This window comes from Danio rerio, chromosome 13, assembly GCF_052040795.2.
Source record: "Danio rerio strain M-AB ecotype USA chromosome 13, GRCz13ab, whole genome shotgun sequence".
Taxonomy (NCBI): domain Eukaryota; kingdom Metazoa; phylum Chordata; class Actinopteri; order Cypriniformes; family Danionidae; genus Danio; species Danio rerio.
In genome coordinates, this window is record NC_141033.1 from 12698212 (window position 1) to 12722995 (window position 24784).

The 24784-nt window shown below is 35.6% G+C and overlaps 1 protein-coding gene across 3 annotated transcripts; it reads right to left on the reverse strand.

Annotated features, from left to right (window-relative positions):
- Positions 1-66: 66 nt before the first annotated feature.
- lrit3b (leucine-rich repeat, immunoglobulin-like and transmembrane domains 3b) lies at positions 67-21032 on the reverse strand. Of its 3 annotated transcripts, XM_087277287.1 has the most exons (10): positions 20782-21032; positions 15229-15683; positions 12075-12380; positions 10111-10173; positions 9504-9927; positions 9299-9399; positions 5513-5592; positions 5262-5426; positions 5039-5146; positions 67-682 (listed from the first exon to the last, which is right to left on the reverse strand). In XM_087277287.1, exons 1-7 carry the CDS (start codon positions 20988-20990, stop codon positions 5537-5539), a joined length of 1614 nt encoding a protein of 537 aa, XP_087133413.1. In that variant the 5' UTR covers positions 20991-21032; the 3' UTR covers positions 67-682; positions 5039-5146; positions 5262-5426; positions 5513-5536.
- Between the last annotated feature and the right edge of the window lie 3752 nt (positions 21033-24784).

Sequence of the window (24784 nt, forward strand, 5' to 3'; positions counted from 1 at the left end):
ATGATCCTTTCATTACAACATCTAACATTTTAAGAGACAAGTCTTGTGAGATTTTCTTTAGTTTTTGTACGATGAGCCAGAACACTCCTATGCTTTGAAACACTCCTATGCTTTACATGTTTGTTTATATAACTGCTGTTTTCATTTACAGCACATCTTTTTTTTTTTAGATAGATATTTAATATATATTGTTTAAACTGATGAACAGCAGCTATGCTAATTATCTTATTTGTTCTCTACTTCCACCATTGATGTGATGCAAGTCCTGTGAAGAGATGATGCCAACCATAAAGAACTTCTAGAGGTCTCCATAATCCTGGACCAGGCCATATCCTGAGCAAATGCTGTGGTGGTCATGAAAAAGCGAAGAGCATGAGACTGATTCCTGAAAGACCTAGTGTGGGCCAGCTTGAACACTCGCCGGTGACCAACTCACACCTGCAGCTTCTTCACGATAGTTGTCTAGCGTTCTCCAGCTTCCGGTGTCTAGACTGCAGCTCTGTACAAGAAGTTTGGCCTGAGAAGAAATGGTTGTGCCCAACTGAGCCTGGTTTCTCTCAAGGTGTTTCCTTGACTTTCATCAATTGGTGTAGTTTGTTCCTCACCACTGTCGTAACTGGCTTGTTTGGTTTGGGACCTGTGGAGCTGCGCAACAATGGATTTGCTCATCAGTGTTTGGACTCTGTAAATTGCATTGTAAAAGTGTTGCATTGTAAAAGTGATATAGAAATAAAGATGAATTGAATTGAACATGATGATCAAGCACAGGTTTATCTGTTATCATTGATCATTTCCTAACAAGGCCACATATTAAGGTCTGGGATTATAAGATAAGCAAACAATACATGTTTGTACAAAGTGTTTTGTGAGTAAAATCGAGGCGTGATTTCCCCCTTCCCCACCAGCTTGCAATCACATTGTACTTATCTTTCCGTAATTACGATGCAGTTGTTTAGAAGAAAACGGGAAGAGATGTGCTCTCGCTCAATGCAATGGAGCACACTTCTTTTGTTATATTGTGGAGGATTATTTTGAGTCATTTAGTATGCAGTGACACACGGCTGAATATTTCACTGAACAGATCCACCGCTTTTGTTACTCATAAATTTACAAGTCATCATGCTGCATGCATTAAAGATCTATCTTTTTAGTAAACCATACACACAATGCATCACATACAGTAAGTGTTGGATGCATGAGTGTGCTCCATGCAGGTGAGTGAAATTGACAAACTACCAGTGGGACTCTTTCTGTCTTAATACACCAGGGACTTTGTTAGAAATACTTATCTGTTTAATATGTTTGTTTTTATGTTTGTTTACGAGTACTAATTTCCTTTATAGCACTTCATTTTCGCATTGACATTTAGCTATGCTAATAATTTTCTTTGTTCGCTTTTCCACCAGGGGATGTCCATCCTGAGGCCTCTACACTCTCAGAACAAAAAGGTACAAAGTGGTACAAATAATGTTCCTTGAGCAAGAGTTTTGTACCTTTGTAAAAATTGTACTCTATATGGTACAGAAAAGACCTCTTATAGTACTGTTGTGTGCCTTTTATGGTACAACTGAAATGAAGGTACACAATTGTTCTCATTTAAAAGGTACAAAAGTGTTGAAGAACTCCTTCTTTATTACAATATCTATGAAAATAAATATGACAACTGGAAAAAGGCAAAGTGATTTTATAAATGAAAACATGAATAAAACATGAAAATTTAAAAGTATATCATGAAACTTATAAGCACTAATTATTAAGTTCTATAAAATACAACAACTAGTAAAACATACAACCATAGGTATTGTGAACTAAACATTTAAGGCATTTTAATAAATGTTTGTAAGTATTTTTGACACTGTTAAGGTACAAAATGTCTTGTCACTGTAGTGGTACCTTCATAGATCAGATTTGTACCTTTGATGAAGGTACTATATTGTTATCTGCGGGTTTTAAAGGGGTGGTCCAGAACGTAATTTTAAGGCTTGGTTGTGTTTATAAGATGTAAAGCAATGTGTGCTCATGTTCCACTCGAAGGAAATCACGTTATTTTTTCATATATCTCATTTTGATTATACACAGCTACTCAGCTAACATGAAAACGACTGTCAAATTTCCTAGCTCCTCTGAAAGGCCCGCCCTTAAGTGACTCTGATTGGTCATCGTCATAATGTGCTGCTATTCGAGGATCGGCCCCACATCATGCCCGTAAAAGCACGCGCTTTTCTGCTGTGTAAACCTCAGTCAACTTCCTGCCTGCTCACTAAAATAAAATCTGACAAGTGTCTGTAACGAGTGAAAATAAGGTGCGGCTCCTTTAAGAGATCTCGTCTTTGTGTGTGTCTGTGTGTGTCTATGTGTGTGTGTGTGTGTGTGTGTGTGTGTGTGTGTGTGTGTGTGTGTGTGTGTGTGTGTGTGTGTGTGTGTGTGTGAATGTTGTCTGCGTCTATGTGTGTGTGTGTGTGTGTGTGTGTGTGTGTGTGTGTGTGTGAATGTGTAAACTTTCTGTAACAAGCGCATGTGCAAGGGTGTTTTTTTTCTTTTTCTCTAATGCTCGGATTAAGTTATATTTTGTACTATATCAGTCACAAAAGAATAAAGCACAAGATGTGGGATGAGATCTGTGTGAGCCTTGATTTTATATTCTGCTGCTACCACGAGTCAGGTAAGCTAACCTGTATTTTTTTAACTCTATGCGTTACACGAAGTTTTTCATAAATATCCGGAATATGCAGGTGTAAATAATATGAATCATCCACATATCTTTTGCGACTTCATCATCTGAGATGTGAAACGCATGAAAAAGGTGACTGAACACAATCAATGCAGTCGCGCGTGCACACACATAATAGACACGAACATGCTGGTGGAGTGTGTGTTTGTGTGTTTACAGCAGTTAGACTGAAAAATATGAATTTGTAGCTCAATTATTTGCCCACAAAGCAGCATTTTGCATTGTTTACATTGTTGCTACAGCATACCGTTAACGCTAGACACTGTACATGTCATGTTCAATTTTAACAAATAAAAACACTTACAGGTTGTAGTTCACAGCTTCTGCTTTGAGGAGATTTTAACCGAATCCAGCACTGAACTGGAAGAGATTCTGGAAGCTGTTTTGTCAAATCATGCTTGCTGTGTATTTTATAATTCTCTGGAACATAATTAATATTGAACTGTAGACACTTCTGTCTTTGTGTCGTGTCCTTTGGAAGCCCAAATATAGAAGCAGACGAAGCTCTGTGGAAACTTCAATGTTTGGACGCATTTTTAGCTTCATCTCTGCTATAACATTACAGCGCCTCTGGCCACGGCCCTTACCTGTGCAGTTTGTATGCGCAGTAAACGAACCTTTGTGATCTCACAGGGGGCGGAAGTATTTTTTGTAGTGCCCAAAATTTGTTTATTGTAGGCTTTGCTAAGCTAACTCTGTAAAAACCAAGGTCTCCATTTGCATTGAACTTGTTGTCGTTGTTGTTTATGTTCACATAGCTACATTATACATCAACTAAAGTTTAAAATATGACATCATAGTGGACCACCCCTTTAAAAACCAAAGGTACGTTTTGGATTTCCATTATACAAATCATGTCCTTAAGGTACAAACTGCACTGGTAAAAATTAGTTTCTTTGGTACTATTCTGTTCCATAAAAAGGTACTGCCCCAGTGACAAGGGTTTGTACCTTCTTTGGTACAACATTGTACTATTTCTTCTAAGAGTGTAGATTGTGCAGTGCCATTGATGGGATCCAAGACTTGTGAAAAGATGCCAACTATCGAAGACTTTGAGTAAAACACAAATACACTACATTGAACATATACACGTAGACATCACCCATTCACTATGTAACTGCAGGTTATGTTTATATATAATAACTTTAATTAACTAGTAACTAATAACTTTTTTACAGTTAAAGTTATTAATAACTGATAAAGTTAAGGCAATAACCATAACTTTTCTGATTTTGATTGAAATGCAGTAATGTGCACCTTTTGTAAAGTTGCTTTGAAACAATAATTATTGTGAAAATCGCATTTAAAATAAACTTGAATTGAATGTATTTAGAGGTTTGAGAGGTCGCAGCTGTAGTGTGGATTGCATCGTTGATAAATTATCACAGTTCCTGTTCATTGGCAAGATATATCCACAGGGACGCAGTGCGGTGGCGCAGGGAGTAGCGCTGTCACCTCACAGCAAATTCGCTAAATTGAGCCTTGGCTGGGCCGGTTGGCATTTCTGTGTGAAGTTTGGGGTGGGTTGGTGTAGGTTTCCACTCTGGTTTCTCTCACAAGTCCAAAGACATGCTCTATAAGTCAATTAAATAAAGTAAATTGGCCATGGTGTTTGTGTGAAAGAGAGTTTATGGGTGTTTCCCAGTGATGGGTCGCAGCTGAAAGTACATCAGCAGTGTAAAACATATGCTGGATAAGTTGTCTGTTCATTTCTCTGTGGTGACCCCAGATTTATAACAGGACTAAGCAGAAAAGAAGATAAATGAATGAATGAAATCTATAAGGAATGGTCTCTTAAAAGTGACATTACATCTTAAGTTTTGTGCTCAAACATTGCACACACACACTACATTTATTCCACACTAGAGCCCAACTGAACCATACTCTGGCCCACCTCCTCCAGAAAGGCCAGTGCCGGTCAAACGCGCTCAGGTATATTTTGGATAGCCTAGAGTGAGTACACCCTGAGTGACATTCCCAAGACTCAAAATTTGTTTCTAGACCACTGGGACAGTCAGTATATGTCTGAAACAGAAAGGCTTGAATGTTGCTCCTGTTTAGCAGTGTTGACAATTTACCAACAGTTGTCAGAGGAGGGAGACTATTGTTGGATGCTCAATGCTCAAACAAAAAAGGACAACAAAAGCCATCCTCTCTGGTCTACGCCAGCAGAAAGTGTAACACAAATGTAATACAATACACAGATCAGAACACTGTTGTGCAGTATATGTGGCCACAGACCAGTCAGAGTGTCTATGATGACCGATATGTCGTGAGCTCACAGCTGTGTTCGTGTGCACTGTTTACCTGGGGGAAGTGATGGCACATGGATGCACTGTATGATGACAACAAGCTGGTGGAGGCCGAGTGTGTGATTGTCTGGTCAATGTTCGAAAGCTCTGGATCTGTTTTTTCCTGTGGACATAAGCATAACATATGTTAACTAACGAAACATAATTCCAGTCCAGGTATACAGGTCATGATAATGATGTTCTTAGGCGGAAGTAGGTCTTTTAGCAGGGTAACGTACCCTGCATCTTTAAAGAACATGATGAAGATTTCAAGGTATTGATCTGGCAGCCAAATTTAGGCTCCACCTTGGAACCTAACAGACCTAAAAGATCTCCAGTTGTTGGCTTGGAGTCAAAGGAAACCTTCAAAGGTCTGGTAGAGTCCATGTCTTCATGGGTTGGCACTGTTGGCAGCACAAGTTTACTCAAGTTAACATTCATTAAAGTGTTAAATCACTCAAAATGAAACATTCTGTAATTAAATACTCACCCTTTTTTCTAAATCCTGAAACCTTCATTTATCAGTGGAACCTCCATGTCCTCCAGCAAGAGTCATGGAACTTTCAAATCCTCAAAACATAGTGTTATACATGACGGGATTTACAGTCAGCATAATGAACGACTGGAAAGATTCTATTCACATATAGCAAGAGGAGTGTTTTGAGCCCTTTAGAATTGAGGTGCCCACACTTTATACTTTGAAGCTGCGATCAGGGCCAACTAAACAGAGGGATGTAGGTACAAGCAGCAGACATTGCATTATTTCAAACAATGTTATATTACATTTACATCTTTAAAAATCTAGTTAACTAATATTGTCTGCCATGGAAAATATTATTTATAAAAAAAACTTGCATGGCATCACAGGACAAATATAGAATCCACAAATAACTCATCTCTACTAAATCTCAGTTCAATGTAAGCTCCGAAAAGTGGACACTAGAATAATTATGCTTTGATCCTTTTAGCCAGATGTTTGTGTGATGACAATCTCGTGTGAGTTTGAGGGTCCTTTTAAACCATCACCCCTTCCAATCACCAAATCTGTTTTATTTTATCATCTTTTAAGAGTAGGTAATTACATTGCGACCTCTATAAAAGCACTTTCTATAGCACAAAAGTGTACATCTGCCACCTACCAGTGCCAGTTTGATTTACAAATCTTCTCCTGTGTGGAGTCATGGGACAGAAAAGTGTACATCAGATGCACATCTACTATTTTTGTCAATTCTTTTATGAAGACTATGAATTCAGACATACTCTGACATACAAATACATAGATTTTAGGCAGTATTGGGGAGTTTTGGGCTGTTGGGCTTATAATTCTCAGTACAAGATAATATTTGACTAAACTGAATTATGAAATCAGTTATTTAATCTTTACAGGAGGGAGCTAATTTAAATATGAAAGAGTTAGCTTGGTTATCATTGACATAATAGTTATTATATCATAAAACCATTTAATAGCATCAATACTGAGGTGACGTCTGTATCTGACAGAATCAATGATCTCATGAAGATGGGAGGCTGTTCTAGCTATTATGATTAATAATCTCTCCCAGAATTTCACAACTTTATTATGCAACTCAACATAAACATCATTTCAGAAGAAATGATGTTAGCAAAATTGTCATGAGGCCAAATTGTTAATCAACAGAGCAGCAACACGGTAAGCTCACTAAGATCTATCAAGTATCTGGATGATCATCAGCCTCATATTATTAAAACGGTCATCCCTTTGTGAGATGCTTTCATGGTATCTTATTTATAAAATAAAGACAGGAAACAATTGAGGTAAGACCTTTATCTGGGAGAATCAATAATCTCACAAATATTGTTTCAAGTGTTAAGATAAACAACTTCTCACTAAATTCAATTTCATTACTTTATTATCATTACTTTAAAATGTAATTGTCATTTCAGAAGAAACTAGACAAGCAATCCACAGATCAACCCTGCAGCAAAAACAGCTGGTTAGGGAAGTTTTGACATGAGTGCTGGTTTAAGCTAATTCTTTGCTGGTCATGGCTGCTGGTTTAAGATGGTCTTAACCAGCTCAAAACCCCCATGTGTCAAAACCTACCTAACCAGCTTATTCAGTTGTTGTTTTATAGCCTTTATGATCATTAAATACACGTTATAAAAAATTAGGCCCTATTTAGTTATATATGGACGAGACCATCATATACAGTAATTGTAATATTACTAGATTTTCTTTTATTATGGTACTAATCAGGGGCATTGCTAGGGTCGAAAGGGATAAGGGGCTTAGCCCCAAAGAACCCCCCCCCCCCCCCCCCCCCCCCCCCAAAAAAAAGAAGTTTTAATTCACCGCACTAATATACCTATTCTAATCTTATTAACAGGATTAAAAATGGTTAATAATAAATAAAGGGTTTTTAAGACTTGTAAAATCCAAATAGGAAAAAAACTAGTCTGTAATGAGCCATATCATACCTCTTGAGCCTCCTATCTCCTCCTGATTTGAAGTTTCTGTTTGTTTTTTGAAAATTTAATTTTCTGCATGTCTTCAAATCTGAAAATATGATTTATTTTTATAGTGTGAGCTGTTATCTAATGTGATACAAAGCTACAAACATGTTCATTTGGACAGAGTGATTAACTGAGGTGTTGTCAAAATAATGGAATTTCTAAATTCAATACCTTGCAAAATATTGATATTCAATAGGCTACTATTCTTTACATAATAACAATTCTATCAAAAATAGTAGGCTAGCTAAGGCTACAAAAAATAAAAATAAAGATCTATATGCTAGAAATATGTTTACTTTAAATTTCTTCAGAGGGATTTTTTTTTCAGTTTTCCTCAAAATAGGGTGATGTGGGCATTGTAGCACTTTAAATGCATGTAAAGCCTGTTTTATTCATACTTGAGCAGAAATTCCATATATATTCTTCAAAAAAGGAGTAGAACATTCTAGGAAATCCCTAATATGGATGAAGGCATCCAGCTGTTGCTGTAGTAGAATAAAAATATGATCTGAATAAAAATAAAAAGGCTTTAACTGATCATTTACACGACTGCGACAATAAATGTTTTATACAGTTGAAGTCAGAATTATTAGCCCTCCTTTGAATTTTATTTTCTTTTTTAAATATTTCCCAAATTATGTTTAACAGAGCAAGGAAATTTTCACAGTAGCCTATGTCTGATAATATTTTCCTTTTGAAGAAAGTCTTATTTGTTTTATTTCAGCTAGAATAAAAGCAGTTTTACATTAAAAAAAAACATTTTAGGGTCAAAATTATTAGCCCCTTTAAGATTTTATATATTTTTCCTATAGTCTACAGAACAAACCATCGTTATACAATAACTTGCCTTATTACCCTAACCTGCCTTTAAATGTCACTTTAAGCTGTATAGAGGTGTCTTAAACAACGTAGTCAAATATTATTTACTGTCATCATGGCAAAGATAAAATAAATCAGTTATTAGAGTTGAGTTATTAAAACTATTATGATTAGAAATGTGCTGAAAACAATATTCTCTCCGTTAAACAGAATTTGGGGGGAAAAATAAACGGGGGCTAATAATTCAGACTTCAACTGTGTGTTCTTCCAACCATTTTAGGCATTTTCATAAGAAAGTCGATTTATAATTTGATTCAAACTGACATAGCATGTTACAGTAGAATATAGTTATATAATAATAAGCTAGATGCATAAACTCACTGTGATTTAACTATTACAGAAACAGATGTGACTTGCTATATCATATAAATATATCATATCTAGAAAGCTAGTACAATTTACGTTTTTTTTTACTTGTATTTACATTGATATGATGCACATTTTACTGATTATAGTTATTTTATGTCACCAAAACTACACACATTTTATACTGTGGAAACAAGCTTCATCAGTAGTTAAAACTATTTAGTTTCGCGAAAGAGTTGTATTATTACCTCATTAGCTTCAGCTCCTCAAAATAATAAATGAATGATGTGCAGTGGCGGGATTTTTTAAACACCATGTGACAACAGAGCCACTCCCACCTGCCGGTAGAAACAGGTACTGCTGAACAACTGACGGTTTAATTACCTGACACAAACGCTGCGTTAAGTGGAATGTTCGTGATGTATGTGGTAATTTTTAGTACTTACATAACAAAATAAATGTTATATAACATATTTTTATTTAAGTGCAACATATTCCAAGAGATCAGGGGCTTTTGACAATACATCAGGGGCTTAAGCCCCCAAAGCCCCCCCCTCGCAACGCCCCTGGTACTAATATGAAAAGGGGCAAAACATACCGTTCAAAAACGTTCTGTACTGTACGCTGCTTTTGTCGTGTAGCTTCTTTAGCTCAGAGGTGCCATCTTGTGATCGTTGCTGAGTACTACATTTAAGAAACCTGATGAAATGAACACAACATTTACCTTCATTCAGGTAAAAAAGTAACTTCCTAAACAAAACATGTTGTAATTTGACGGGTCAGGTTGGAATTAATATCAATACAAGAGGTGTTTGTCAGCGTGAGAGTGAAGGAGTGAATCATCAGAAGCAGTCAGAAAGTGTCTGTGGGACAGCTTCTGTACAGCTGTCCTGTCCCTTTTCATTTTGTCTCTGCCAGCTTTGGGGGTTTTCAGGACTCTCTTTAGAGGAGAAAGTGAACCGGTCATATTTCGAGGCATCATCGCTTTAGATTTCTGCTTGGGTTTCGTCCGTTTAGAGTCTGATTTTGTGGTAGTTTGCTGTTGGTCGGAGTTTTTGAAGTCTGTATATTCGGCCATTACCCCGACCACATTCAGACTGACGACGGCCTCTGAAATGCCTGCCATGTTTTGCGCTCTGCACCGATACTCTCCTGCATCACTATAGGAGATCCCGTTTAGACTGACCACAGACCATCGGACCCCCACACGAGGAGACTCTTGCACATCTGCAGAGATGTGTGTAATCATTAAAGCAGATGAAGAAAGGTCAGACACACTTACATGACAATTTACTAGCTCATTAACTAGTAAAACATTTGCACCATTGTGCTTTGTAAAATATTAAGCACAAAGGTTTAAATTAAGTATGCAATAACTACATGTGTGACAAAAGTCTTATTTTAACTTACAGCCAAAAAGCTTTTTGGGAAATCTTTCAGTATCCAGGCTGCTTTGTGTCTGCTTACAACAACCTTGAAACATATGTAAGTGTATTTTATTGGAAACAAAATATCTGACATTTTCCACTGAAGTTACAGTGGTTTAGATAGCATATTTGTCATTTAAATAAATTACACACAATAACTTATGTTTGCAACTTAATAACACAATTTTTTGATATCTATAAAGGTTCACAGTGCATTAATAAAACGTTATTGTTAGTTAGTAATGAATGAAAGCTTGCTTTGAAAAATAATGTTTCAAATGTTCGTAAAAACAAAACAAATTGAATAAAATATGAAAAATATATCTAATTACTTAAAGAATGTAATTAAAATAAATGTTTACACTTAAATTACACAATGAACATTTGAGAAACAGACAAATTGTGGGTCAGTGTTAGTTTTACTATTATATTTATTTTAATCCTTCTGTGTTGTTTCAAACTGACTACTTTTGTTACGTTCATTTCTGTTTTTGCCTCACTGATTTCATTTACAATAACATTTAATGATTGTAATGCCATGACACCATATTATTATTAAAATTATATGGTGTCATGGCTTTGCAATCCAAAAATGTCCTCATAATGGATGTCAATGGAGCAAAAACAGCCACAAACATAAGGAAAGGATAGTAAACTTTTAAAGAGGAGCTGTTGAGAGTGTTCTCACTAATGGCATCTCTCTTTTGGTATAAAAATAGCAGCGTATCTGACAAGAACACCATTAAGAAGATAATAAAGTCAGCTGTAAGGTCTGTTGAAGTCAAAATGACACCTTTCTAGGAAATGTATCAGCAACACTGTCTGTCTAGGGCAAACAGCATTTTAAGGGATCTAACCCAGCCTGGCCATTTGGTCTGCTCAAGCTCATGCCATCAGACAGGCGTTACAGAAGCCTGAGGAGCAAATCGGCGATATTCGTGATAGTTTTTAATCCTGTCATTATAAGTCTTTTGAATAATACCGTATATTAACTACCGTATATTACTTTTGAATAGCTAGTATGAAATAATAAATCAATACATAGTTAAAATAGCACAAAATGTTAATATTATAACTATTAGGCAAACTCTGCAATAGTTATTTAGGTATTAATTTATTCCGTTTTGTGATTTTTTTTAAATTGGGTTATATATATATATATTTATTTATTTATTTATTTATATATTTATTTATATATATATATATATATATATATATATATATATATATATATATATATATATATATATATAGGAAATTATAAAAGTTAATTTTTTATGTTAAGTATTTATAGTGTTTGATGTTTTTTTATGTTCTTGTTGGGTCTGATGCAACGTAATTTCGTTCTGCATTAGAATTTATTGTGATGTTTTTAATGACAAAAATAAAGGAAACTGAAACTAAACTGAAAGTGTAAATTTGCCCTAAGTGTAATAAGTTTGAGTTTTTGGAAACAAATATGTGCAAAAACAAGATTGTCACCCAAAATCATTCCATTAGCTAAAAAACATTTGTGGCCAAATTAAAACACAAAATCACGTCATAGTGGATGAAAACATCCCCAACAGCACATACAGGTTAAGTATTGCTAAATGTTAGTAAAATACCATTGCGTAGCATTTTGAATTATTAATTTGAATTATTTAACTCATTAATTATATTTTTTTGTCATGTGATTTAGCAATTTTTACGTATATTTTTTTTTACAATTAAATAACATATTTATTTAAGTAGCTTTATTTAAATTGCTAACACAATATTTATTTAAGGTAAGTTTATGTTTTTCATATTAAAATTTGATTTATTTCAGCTTTATTTCATCTAATCAAAATATTTTTAATACTTTTTAAATTTTAGTTAAACGTTTTTCATTTTTATAACATTTCAGCTGACAATAACAACACTGACATCTATGAAAATACACCAGACTAGCATTTAAGATGATACCTTGATTATAAAGGTTGCGTTTGGCAGATTTGATCCACATGAGTGCTGGCGTCGGGTGTCCTGTGGCCTCACAGCGGAGCAGGACAGTGCTGCCCAGCAGAGCGGTGATCTTTGTGGCAGACGTCACCACATACGGCCTGCGGCATCGGCTGAGCTCTACACTCTGAAAGGGAACTCCAGCCAGATCCAAAGGTTCACTACATGTCAGGAAGCGGTCCAGCAGGACCAGAGAGCTTTCTGGGCCTCGACTAATGTCAAGCAAGGTGGAAAGCCGACAATCGCAGACCCAGGGATTGTCTTGAAGACCTGTGAAAGGAATGAAATGAGTGACAAAAGGAATGAAAAAAGGAAATTGTGTTGGTTTCAATGGAAACTCTATTGATCTTTTTGCCTCTCTACTGGTCTTTTTTTTTTAAGTAAAATCAATACATTATAATAGAATGTGTCCCAAAACACATTAGAATCACATATCAAATGTTGTTTTAGTTATAATGTTGATAGTTATAATTTGAAGGTTTGTAATAATTTTATTAAACTTGTTTTAAAAAAGTAAAAACAAGTATTTTAAAATGTTTTTATTAGCCTAGTACAGGGGTGGCTAACCCTGTTCCTGGGGAGCCACCTTCCTGCAGATTTCAGTTGCTTCCCATATCAAACACACCTGAACCAATTAATTAGGACCTGAACACCACGTGATAATTACAGGGAGGTGTGTTTGATATGGGTTGCAACTGAAATATGCAGGAAGGTGGCTCTCCAGGAACAGCAGGGTTCAAAGCTAAGGAATTTTTCTACTGGCCCGATTGGACCAGTGGTTCAGATTTTTACTTGCCCTGCCAATATTTTCACTGGCCCAACCAAAAAAAAAAAATGAATAGCTATTGCTAAACCACAAATTTAAAAAAATGTTTGTGAATCTACAATCTAAATATTATAAAAATGATAAAACTGTACAAAACATCACTTCTTTTTTTCTTTTTTCTTTTTTTTTTTTTTGGTGTAACCTCGCAATGTCAGCTTTAAAGAAGTTAAAAACAAATGTTTTCTTTTTGCATCATCATTTAATGTTGCCATCTCTTCGTTGTACTGGCTGTTATGGAAAAAAAATAACGTGCTCACAACATCCAATCAGATAAGAGAAACCAAAAAGTAATATAGTGCTTACGACATCACAGAGAAGGTAGCATTTAAAGGCTTAAAAACCCAAACTGTTTCTCGATTCTGAGAATGTATTTGCAGGCAATTGACAAATAGTCGCAGACAAACTAAACTTATAGAGGAAACCCACACAAACACGGGATCAAAATGCAAACTCCACACAGTGACCTTCTTGCTAAGAGGCGTTAGCACTAACTAGAGCTTGTTACGTAACTAGTGCTAACCTATGAGTTTATTTTCTCTGTTAAACACAAATAAAGATATTTTGAAATAGACTGGAAAATAAAAGCCTATGACCTCCATTCCCTAATATGAAAACAAATGGCTAGCTATATTCAACATGCTTCAAAAAATATGTTTGTTTTCAAAAGGAAAAGTAAACTCATAAACGATTAGAACCATTTGAGGGTGAGCGAATGTCAAGTACAATTGTGTTGGTGCAAACTTTGCATTTACTAGTAGTATTCCTTGCATTTAACTCTTTTCATTCAAGTCAAAGGCCATCTAAAGGGTAAACATGTTTATTTTTGATTCTTTTTTTTTCTATTTCATAAGTTGCCACACCAGAATGAACTGGCCAAGCTGACACTAAAACCAGTAACTTTCTTGCTGTGATGCAAGTGAGCCACCGTGCCGCCTTGTTATTTTTCAGTACAAGTGTTTTCGTTTTTAATTTGGCATTTCTATCATTGTTTTTTTTTCTAATGTGAAACTTGAAATGCACTTTAAAACAAAGATGGAAACAGCTATTTAGTCTTCAGAGGTGTTTGCAGATTACATAAGCACGGCGAATCAAAGTAGGCTTTGGTTTCCACTGTAGGAACGCAGTGAGCCATCAAAAGACTGAAGACTCTCAGATCACACTGATATCACGCATGTGTTTGTGTAAACCAGTCAGGATGGGTATGTATTTCATTACCATGAGATATTAATGACTTGATGGTGTCACTGACGTTGGTAGTGTCTATGTTTGCCTGTGTGCTGAACAGTTTGGCTGCTATAGTTGTTTAAAGGCCAGTCAGGGAATGCTACTGGCTTACTGTAAGACATTTTTCCATTTGTTAAATTAAAATCATTTAATTAGTTTTATAATTATTATGCGTGGCAGTTGTTGGGGCAGTCTGAATACAACAGTCCCAACATTCTAAATACAATGGCCAACTAGTTTTTTAGTGTTTTTGCTGTTTGCCTGTGGGTTATGAATTAACTAAGAAATATTTTTTAATTATATTCATAACACTATTCTAAGTAACTTTTGAGTTTTTAATTTTAATTCTAACTTTTGGACTAAAAGTCGACCAAGTTGAAGGATTACAGATGCAGTCCCAGCAGACACACAATGTCATAAGACGCAAATATCAGGTTAGATTTACCGTAGGTCACCTAAGGACATTGTTATTTTGACATCCAATAACGTCGTGAAATTATGTTGATATTCGGTTGACCAAAATCCAAGGTCGAGCCAACATCTTATGCCAACATCTTATCGACACATTGATGTAAAATACTGACATTTGTTCATCAGGTATGGCAACCAAAACTCAACATCTGATAGGTGTCATAGTACCGTTCACACAACGCCAAGTTGTAACATCATTAGACGTTGATATTTGGAAAAGTAACCAAAATGCAACATCTGTCCAACGTTAGACACTGAAATCGGCCTGACGATGGGTTCAGACGGCAACCTGATTTTTATTTCCAAACAAAATGCAATGTCCCACCACATTGGGGTAAAAAAATCAATCTGACGTCATGTATGACATCCTGTGCATGCTGGGGTCCGTCACCTGTTCATTATGTTCAGACTCACCAAATACTTCCTGGCAAAATAAGTGTGTTGGATGCAAACTCTCAGCAGAACTTTGGCCGTCTAGAAACAGAATTGAACAAACCCTTAGTCTACAACATTTGAGGTTTCTCTGTTTCCATGGAGGCAGTATGGGTGCTAATTCAGGGCCAGGGTGTAGTTTAAAACGGGATGTGAATGTTTTACCTAAAACAAAGGAGCGCTGGGTTTGATTGCTGTCACTGAACAGCCAGAGAGCCGTCAGGTCATTGGCCAGAGTGCTCAGCCTGTTGCTCGAGAGATCCAGGTAAGTCACATTTCTAAGGTAGCGGACAGCCAGGAGTGGTATTCGTGCCAGGCGGTTATTGTGCAGTCCAAGAGTTCGCAGACGGGGCATATCCCTGAGCCCTTCCCAGGGGAAGGTGGACAGCAGGTTCCCGTCCAGTCGTAACTCATGTAGGGAGGACAGGTTTGTGAAACTTCTTGGGTGTAGGACGGAGATGGAGTTATATGTAAGCCACAAATAAAGCAGCTCTGGCATGGCTGAGAAAGCTCCTCTAAATATCCTGGAAACAGAGGTGCGCTCCAGACGAAACTTCACCGTGTCATTTGGCAAATCTATTGGAATGGCAGTCAAGGCTGGGTTCTTGCAGAGCACAGTTCTGTGAAAAAAACAAATATAATTAAAAATTGAATAATAATCCTAAATTCTAAGTGAAAATGAAATTGTAATGCTAAATCTTTCCGACCTGTGTGCAGCTTACCATGCCAAATATATTTATACAGCTCTTATTCATAATCCCTGTACAATATATAAATAAATATAAAAATAAAATAAAAAAATTAATAGATTTGCAGCTAACAGGTTTTCATAGCTGTAAGCTGTTGATAATAATACCTTGATATAGGTATGTAAATCCAATAATTTATTATACACTAAAATATAACCGATAATTAACACTTTCCGTATTTCATAATTAACTTTTTTTTCTGTGTATTTACAGTTGTGAATTTTATTATGTGATGTTGATCTCTGCTCTGTCAACTTTTGATGATGAAAATTTGCAATTTTCTATGGAATTTATTAAAGTGACTATTACTAGTTCTAGTGGAAACAATTTAATTTAAAACAATTTATTGTACAATAAATAATCTATAGAAAACTAAGTCTTTAAAAAAACAAAAAGAAAAAACTGGCAGCTTATTACCAGTTTATAACCATATAATACATCACATTAAATAATTTAAAATGTCAATAAAAGCACATTTTTCAAACTTTTCAACATCAAAAATGATGTACATCAAGGTCCCACCGTGCAATTTAAAAGCATAAATGAATAGTAATATTAAATAAAACATTAATCTCTGTAATGCCTAGTTCAGACTGTGTGATTTTAGCCCCGATTTTGGCTCGCCAACAGGTTTTGAGAAATCGCCGACAAATGTCTGAAATCACAGTCAAAGCACAGTTCTGTGAAAAAAACAAATATAATTAAAAATTGAATAATAATCCTAAATTCTAAGTGAAAATGAAATTGTAATGCTAAATCTTTCCGACCTGTGTGCAGCTTACCATGCCAAATATATTTATACAGCTCTTATTCATAATCCCTGTACAATATATAAATAAATATAAAAATAAAATAAAAAAATTAATAGATTTGCAGCTAACAGGTTTTCATAGCTGTAAGCTGTTGATAATAATACCTTGATATAGGTATGTAAATCCAATAATTTATTATACACTAAAATATAACCGATAATTAACACTTTCCGTATTTCATAATTAACTTTTTTTTCTGTGTATTTACAGTTGTGAATTTTATTATGTGATGTTGATCTCTGCTCTGTCAACTTTTGATGATGAAAATTTGCAATTTTCTATGGAATTTATTAAAGTGACTATTACTAGTTCTAGTGGAAACAATTTAATTTAAAACAATTTATTGTACAATAAATAATCTATAGAAAACTAAGTCTTTAAAAAAACAAAAAGAAAAAACTGGCAGCTTATTACCAGTTTATAACCATATAATACATCACATTAAATAATTTAAAATGTCAATAAAAGCACATTTTTCAAACTTTTCAACATCAAAAATGATGTACATCAAGGTCCCACCGTGCAATTTAAAAGCATAAATGAATAGTAATATTAAATAAAACATTAATCTCTGTAATGCCTAGTTCAGACTGTGTGATTTTAGCCCCGATTTTGGCTCGCCAACAGGTTTTGAGAAATCGCCGACAAATGTCTGAAATCACAGTCAAAGCACAGTTCTGTGAAAAAAACAAATATAATTAAAAATTGAATAATAATCCTAAATTCTAAGTGAAAATGAAATTGTAATGCTAAATCTTTCCGACCTGTGTGCAGCTTACCATGCCAAATATATTTATACAGCTCTTATTCATAATCCCTGTACAATATATAAATAAATATAAAAATAAAATAAAAAAATTAATAGATTTGCAGCTAACAGGTTTTCATAGCTGTAAGCTGTTGATAATAATACCTTGATATAGGTATGTAAATCCAATAATTTATTATACACTAAAATATAACCGATAATTAACACTTTCCGTATTTCATAATTAACTTTTTTTTCTGTGTATTTACAGTTGTGAATTTTATTATGTGATGTTGATCTCTGCTCTGTCAACTTTTGATGATGAAAATTTGCAATTTTCTATGGAATTTATTAAAGTGACTATTACTAGTTCTAGTGGAAACAATTTAATTTAAAACAATTTATTGTACAATAAATAATCTATAGAAAACTAAGTCTTTAAAAAAACAAAAAGAAAAAACTGGCAGCTTATTACCAGTTTATAACCATATAATACATCACATTAAATAATTTAAAATGTCAATAAAAGCACATTTTTCAAACTTTTCAACATCAAAAATGATGTACATCAAGGTCCCACCGTGCAATTTAAAAGCATAAATGAATAGTAATATTAAATAAAACATTAATCTCTGTAATGCCTAGTTCAGACTGTGTGATTTTAGCCCCGATTTTGGCTCGCCAACAGGTTTTGAGAAATCGCCGACAAATGTCTGAAATCACAGTCAAATCGGTGCTCGTGCACTCAAGTGACAATCACACAGTGTGAACTATCAAAGACGTGATCTAAGAGAATCGCCGATAAGTTGCAGATGGCTGTTAGATATTTAGTGTGCTAAATATCTGGAACTGTCGGCGATTCAAATAATGCTGTGTGAAATGAGTTTTGACTGAAAATAACATCGGCGATTACCTACAGCCAATGAGACAGCAGCATTCACTTGTGTGTGTGTGTGTGTGTGTGTGTGTGTGTGTGTGTGTGTGTGTGTGTGTGTGTGTGTGTGTGTGTGTGTGTGTGTGTGTATACCTGCAGGCCAGCGGGAGGTTGGGGGAGAAGTTAAAAGCGATCGTTTTCTGTTTATTTTGGACCCACGAAATGGAGGAAAAACTAGTGGAGGTTTGACAGGAGCGCCCGTGTCTGTTTGACGTTTCATACAAAAAGTTAAAAAAGAAATTAATTTATTATCAACTTAAGTTGAGGAGAAATGGATAATTCCCTTCAAACCCAGGTGAGCAACTTTGTACATTTTCTACCCCATTAAAGGCTTCTTTCTCATTACGTAGTTTATAACAAAAGATATACTACGTGTTTTTGGCTCTATGACGCAGTTTGGACGAAGTTGTCGGCAATTCTTCCTATTGTAAAGTCATGCAATGTGAAAGTCCCTGTCGCTGATCCATCTTGCAGTGTAAACAAAGCAGCAACAAAACGCTAGCCCAGATAGTCATGCAGTGTGAAAACATCTGTGACATCACTACTTTGAAAATCATCCAGTCTGAACTTAGCATAAGAGATTACACTGTAAAAACTTTAATTATAAAATTGTATAATTAATTAATTGTATAAATCTTGAATTAAATTTAATTGTAAAAACTTTAAACAATCTCAAATTTATGTGCAATTTTTTTATTGAACATAAAAAAATTAAGTTGTCCTAATGAAATCCCAAGAATTGTGTTGTTTCAGCTCATTTTAAATAAGTAGTTTGAACGAGCAAGAAAAAATATTTTTTGAGTGCAACATATGGAAAATTGTTACTGTTTTTCTCCGATGGTTTGGCTTATTTCTTAAAACAGAAATTACATTCTCAAAATTGAAAGATCATTTGGCAAAACAGTATTACAGTTTAGCACAACACTATAGCTCAGTTGCAAAAGCTCATATCTCTCCAAAAACACTTACAAAAGCTCATACTGTATCTCTCCAACACTCATGCATCAAAACTAAATTCCTTTCCCATATAAAAAGTCAGTGCCACAAAAATGGCAAATATCCTTCTCAATTACTTTGGTTCATTTCTTGAAACAGACCGGACATTCTCAACACTGTTGGTGCTTTTGCCAAAATAATGTGGATGGTTCAGCACTACACCATGGTTCACCTGCAACAGCTCATACCTTTCCCAAAACAGTTCACTCATGTGTCAAAACTAAATTTCCTTTTCATTTAAACCGTCAGTGCCCCCAAAATGCTTCGTCCCTTTGGCATTGTGTAAGCACTGCAAGTCAAAATGTTTAGATGTTTTGTCACTATGGCAAAGGACCACTAAAAGTGTAAGTCCACCTTAGAGTCTTAGCCCAGTCCTTCATTGACAATGGTTACTGTACTGTTTAGCTTACAGAATACAATTATGTATAAAACTAAAAAAAAAGAAATAGGATTTTAGAGTGAGAGTAGCCTCCAAGGTTTGACGTCACACATTGTACTCATACTGCCAAGGAAATGGTAACTCCTTTTTTTTAATGTAATGATCAACCACACACAAAGTAACTTCCATATATCAGAGCAAAAAGAAACTGTATACAGCATTATAAACTGTAATATAAACACACAAACAAAAAACTAGAGTGCTATAAATAGAGCATGTCCTCGCTCTCCTAACCATCCACACGCTACAGTCTGTGGCCACAGATTCTCGTCCACATCACAGTGAATATTCTCCTTTGCGATGCAACGAGGGAAGAAACTACATGAATGTCGCAACCATCCCCTACAGTAATCAATTGTTCCAAGGATTCACCTTCTGTATGGTATTCATGGTATTATGGTCTTGACAAATTTTGACAATTGAACAGACTATTGTGCATGTAATGACATATACAATGAAATGACGCTGACACATTTTGGAGAGAACAACCATTAGACTGAGAATTAACAATCAGTTTAGATCAACAAGATCTATTCACTCGGAAAATGTGCTAAATGTAGGCTATCTGTACTCAATCATTTGCAAATATGTACTTGGACATGCAATTTGATCAAATGAATGAGAAATTCAAGTCTGTTGTGAACAATTGCCAAGTGGTTTGGAGGTTTGTCCATGTTGTTTTGAGAATGTAATTTCTGTTTCAAGAAATGAGTCAAACCAATGGAGAAAACTGTAATTTACAAATATATTGTACAGTGGTCCTTAAAAAAAGATTCCAAAATGTTTTTTCCACAGAAAAATAATGTTGGGTTCCCTTTAAAATCAGTGAACAGTTCTTATAAGAACAATTAAGTGTGTAAAGAATGTAAATAATTTAAAAGAGAGAATCATTACTTTTACCACACACATTTTTCTATAATAGAACAGTCTCTGCTAGACTACAAGAAAACAAGACAGTTGAGGAGAAAGTGTGTGGATTGAAAAACTCAGGAGCACAGAATTGACCAGACAAAAGAGATTACAGAAAAGCCAATATGTACCTCAGTCCTTTGGTATCACTGCGACCCTGGAGCACACACGTGCACAGAGAAGGACATGCTGGACTCTGAGCACAGACCACCAAAGCCAAGCACAACGAGAGATCTGCATACAGAAGTGGGCGCATCGTTCTGCGGGGTACATGAAGAATCTCACACACTGCTGTCCCAAGAAAGAAGTGACATTCTCTGTCTGAACAGGAGTGTGACATTCCCAAACACTACTGTAGATTAGGACAAACACTAAAAGGATTAGTTCAGATTACTCTGGTGTGGGGCAGATCAACACCTAGTCAAGTGTAGTAAAGAGAAACTCACCCTAATTCTGATGCTACACAGTCGGAATGGAAATTAAATGGAAGACGGATTCAATTAAATTTAAGTACAATTATTTTCAGTATATTAAGAACAATTTGTTGCATAACATTATTTTGAAACTTGGTTTCAAATTTTTTTTAATTCTAATGGTTTTCTTTTGGTTCCACAGACTGTTAAATAAATTATTAAATGAATAAATAAATGAATTAATTAATAAACAAATAAATAAATTAATTAATTAATTAATAAACATACAAAAAACATGCATAAATACAGGGCTTGAACAATGAAACTAAAACACCTGGGTTTAGTAGGACCTCCTTTTGCAGCCAATGTAGCATCAATTAGTCTTGGGAATCACAGATACAAGTCCTGGACAGTGGCCAGAGGGATTTTGAGGTGGCCAGGTCACTATGTGATGCTGGTGGAGGGAAATGTTTCCTGAGTTGCTCCTTTAAAACACGCCAAAGTGACTCAATAATATTACGATCTGGTTACTGTGTAGTCCAGGGGTCACCAACCCTGTTCCTGGAGAGCTACCTTCCTGCAGAATTCAGTCCCAACCCTGATCAAACATACCTGAACCAATTAATAGTACCTAAAGCAGCACTTGATAATTACAAACAGGTGTGTTTGGTCAGGGTTGCAACTGAACAGGAAGGTAGCTCTCCAGGAACAGGGTTGGTGACCCCTGGTGTAGTCCATTGGAGATGTTCAACTTCACGTCCATGTTCATCAAGCCATTATGTCTTGCTGTGTGCATTAGTGTATCATCATCCTGATAAACAGCACTGCCTTTATGATATAATGTTTGAACCATTGGGTGCACATGGCCCTTCAGAATGGTTTGGTAGTCCTTGGCAGTGTCATGCCCATCAGCACAAATATTGAGCCAAGGGAATGCCATGATATTGCAGCCCATCACTAATCCTCTTCCATGATCACTCAAGGCATGTAACAGTCTGGGTGGTTCACTTCTTTGGGGCTTCTCCACAACGTTACTCTCCAGGATGTGGGAAAGACAGTGAAGGTGGACTCATCAGAGAACAATATGTTTCAACCAAGATTTTCAAAACTGGCATCATTGAAACTGACATTTGGCATTGGCATGAGTAACCAAAGATTTGGTTATAGCAGCCTAGACATTTATATTGACCCTGTGGAGCTCAAAACTAACAGTTCTGGTGGAAACAGGAGAGTTGAGGTGCACATTTAATTTTGAGGTGAGTGTGAACAGTTTTGTTTTTGTTTTTAGGAAACAATCCAGATGCACCAGCAAGACGCCCACCAGCAATTTGTCCTTTTTTGAACTCTGATATGTCACTCATAATGTTGTGTGCATTTCAATAAAAACTGGGCTATTGCTCTGCTAATTAAACCTTTACACTTTGCCCTTACTGATAGACTGTGCAATCTATGAGAATTGACCACCAGATTTAGCCATGAAACCTAAAACACTAAAACCCTGTCCACACAAACACAGGTATTTTCAAAATTGCACTTTTTTGACACAGTTTTGCTATTTGTCTAAACGAAAAAGTAGTGTCAGGTGACTGAAACAGAACCTTTCTAAAAACTCCAGCCAGGGTAAAGATTTTCCAAAACTTTGGGTACAATGTGTTCATGTGGACGATCCAACCAGAGTTTTCGCCCCATGATGTCAACATGCACACTGTTTTCTTCTTTCTGATCGGCCAACACTTCTTTTTTTAAAAGAAGAGGAGCAGCATATCCAGGATTCACCTTTTCCAGATGTGAAAAGCTCTCAGCTAAAAAATGTTCCTAACAAACATATTTTTGTTGTGTGTTAGCAGACCACTGTAATCCAACTGCTTGGTCTACACGCGAGCTGTGCTCTCACTGCGGGGAAATGAAAACAAAACTTTTGTTTCAGCACATTTTAAAAATGGAACACTGATGACTCATGTCTTTGTACAATTTTTCTAATACTTGTTTGAATCACGGTTGGCAATACAATGTAGCATCTCTCTAAACACTGTAACAGGTAAAAGAGTCTTTAAAGCTATTTCATGCATATTAATGAAGTTGCATCTCATTCACAACAGGGCGCACTGATTGGCTCGAAGTCTTTCTCATGAATTAATGGTGAAAACTGTATGATCTCAATTTGTACTGGCCAGTACAGATAGCCAATCTTCATGCTGGAATTTACACAAGATTCTCATCGATGCGACATATATATATTTACATAATGTTTTCATCAAACTATAACAGCAGATAGAGGTAAAGTTAGTTTTATATTTACACATTCCTTCATTTAGAAGTCTCTATATTGTTTACCATGTTACTCTGAATATTCGATTGGAATTAGCATGCAAATGTGACTTGAAAACAACATTAACAGTGTTTATTTGACTCTGAACAATGTTGTACTTTGATAGTCATTGGCTGCTAATATGATTTCACTGTTTAGAGTTTGCAAATAACACAGAGGTTCTGTCTAGCCAAACAATTAAGAAAAAGTTGTTACAATGTTCTTTAATCTTGGTGCGGTTCGCTTTCACACAGCAGGAGTTTTGAAATGGACCAAAAGAGCTAAAACAAGTCACGTGTGAGTTATCTCTCCTCACATTGGTCAGAGTTTCAGGGTTTATTTTGCAGAGTCCCGCTCAGCTGTCATGCGTCCTTATTTTAATTTATGACCATGAGCAATAGAGATAATAAGCGAAAAGCTGCGCTTTCATTTTGAATGGTGACACCCACAGACTTTGTCACCAAGTATATATCAGAGGTAAGACTTTCTCATACACAGCAGTTGGCTTATCCATTACAGGCTTTACATTATAGAGAGAAATAACAGACAAACTACTGCAGTTCAGCCAATTTTCCTAACGGATAAACAGCTCTTGTTAATAGTTCAGCATGCTTTCACTTTTGTATTTTACACGAAACGCACAATTACCGGGAAGAGATAGACCTCCCGCCATACTCATCATTCTCTCTTCAGTCATATACCTATTATATATCTATAAAACACTGTGATATAGCCGGGATAGAGTCGAGAGTCGAGCATTCTTAATTAGGTCCTCACTCCATTCAGCTCTTCTGATGGCTGTTAGCCAAAGACATCTGCGCTTGGTATAAAAACAGTGTGGTCTCCGGAAAAAAATAAGTTTTCTATTTTTGGACTCTAGATTTTATCATCCTACCACACAACACGGCATATTTGTTTATTTTTGCAACCGGAATGCGCTGATGAACCAGTATGACGACATTGGTGACATTGGTAACTCGATCATTTTGCAAATGATTTTGTAGATTGATTTGAATTTATGAACAAAATACAAGCCAACTTTTCATAATCCAGGATAACTCAAACACAGCTAAATTTTGTGTTTTCTATATTTGGCTCATTTGTGTTTTTATAAACGTTTTTCCGGGTTTCTGCAGAAATTAACAAAGTGCGGCAAATTAAAACCCGGAGTGGAGAATCAGTGAGCGGATCAGGGGAAGAAGTCTTTCCACTCAATTACGGTGCTCCAGTCCAGCTTTTGGTCGGCGTTGCTTGGTGACTTTTGATGCCTTGACTTGTTTTGGAACTATTTTCATTGAAAGAGGGAGATATATGTGAACTAACTTTGTCTGATATAAATACATATAGCTTCAATGAGGAACTCCGAAGAAACATCAAAGAGGTAAATAAAGTCTCCATTTTGCATTGATTCGC

Excerpts from the sequence above, each read along its gene's own strand:
- lrit3b (XM_087277287.1), bottom strand. The coding sequence starts at position 20,990 with ATGTCACACTCCTGTTCAGACAGAGAATGTCACTTCTTTCTTGGGACA. Across the intron at positions 9,928-10,110 it reads TCCCAAAAAGCTTTTTGGCT|ATGTGCAAGAGTCTCCTCGT; the intron begins GTAAGTTAAAAT and ends ACATCTCTGCAG. Across the intron at positions 9,400-9,503 it reads CACGCTGACAAACACCTCTT|GTTTCTTAAATGTAGTACTC; the intron begins GTATTGATATTA and ends TCATTTCATCAG.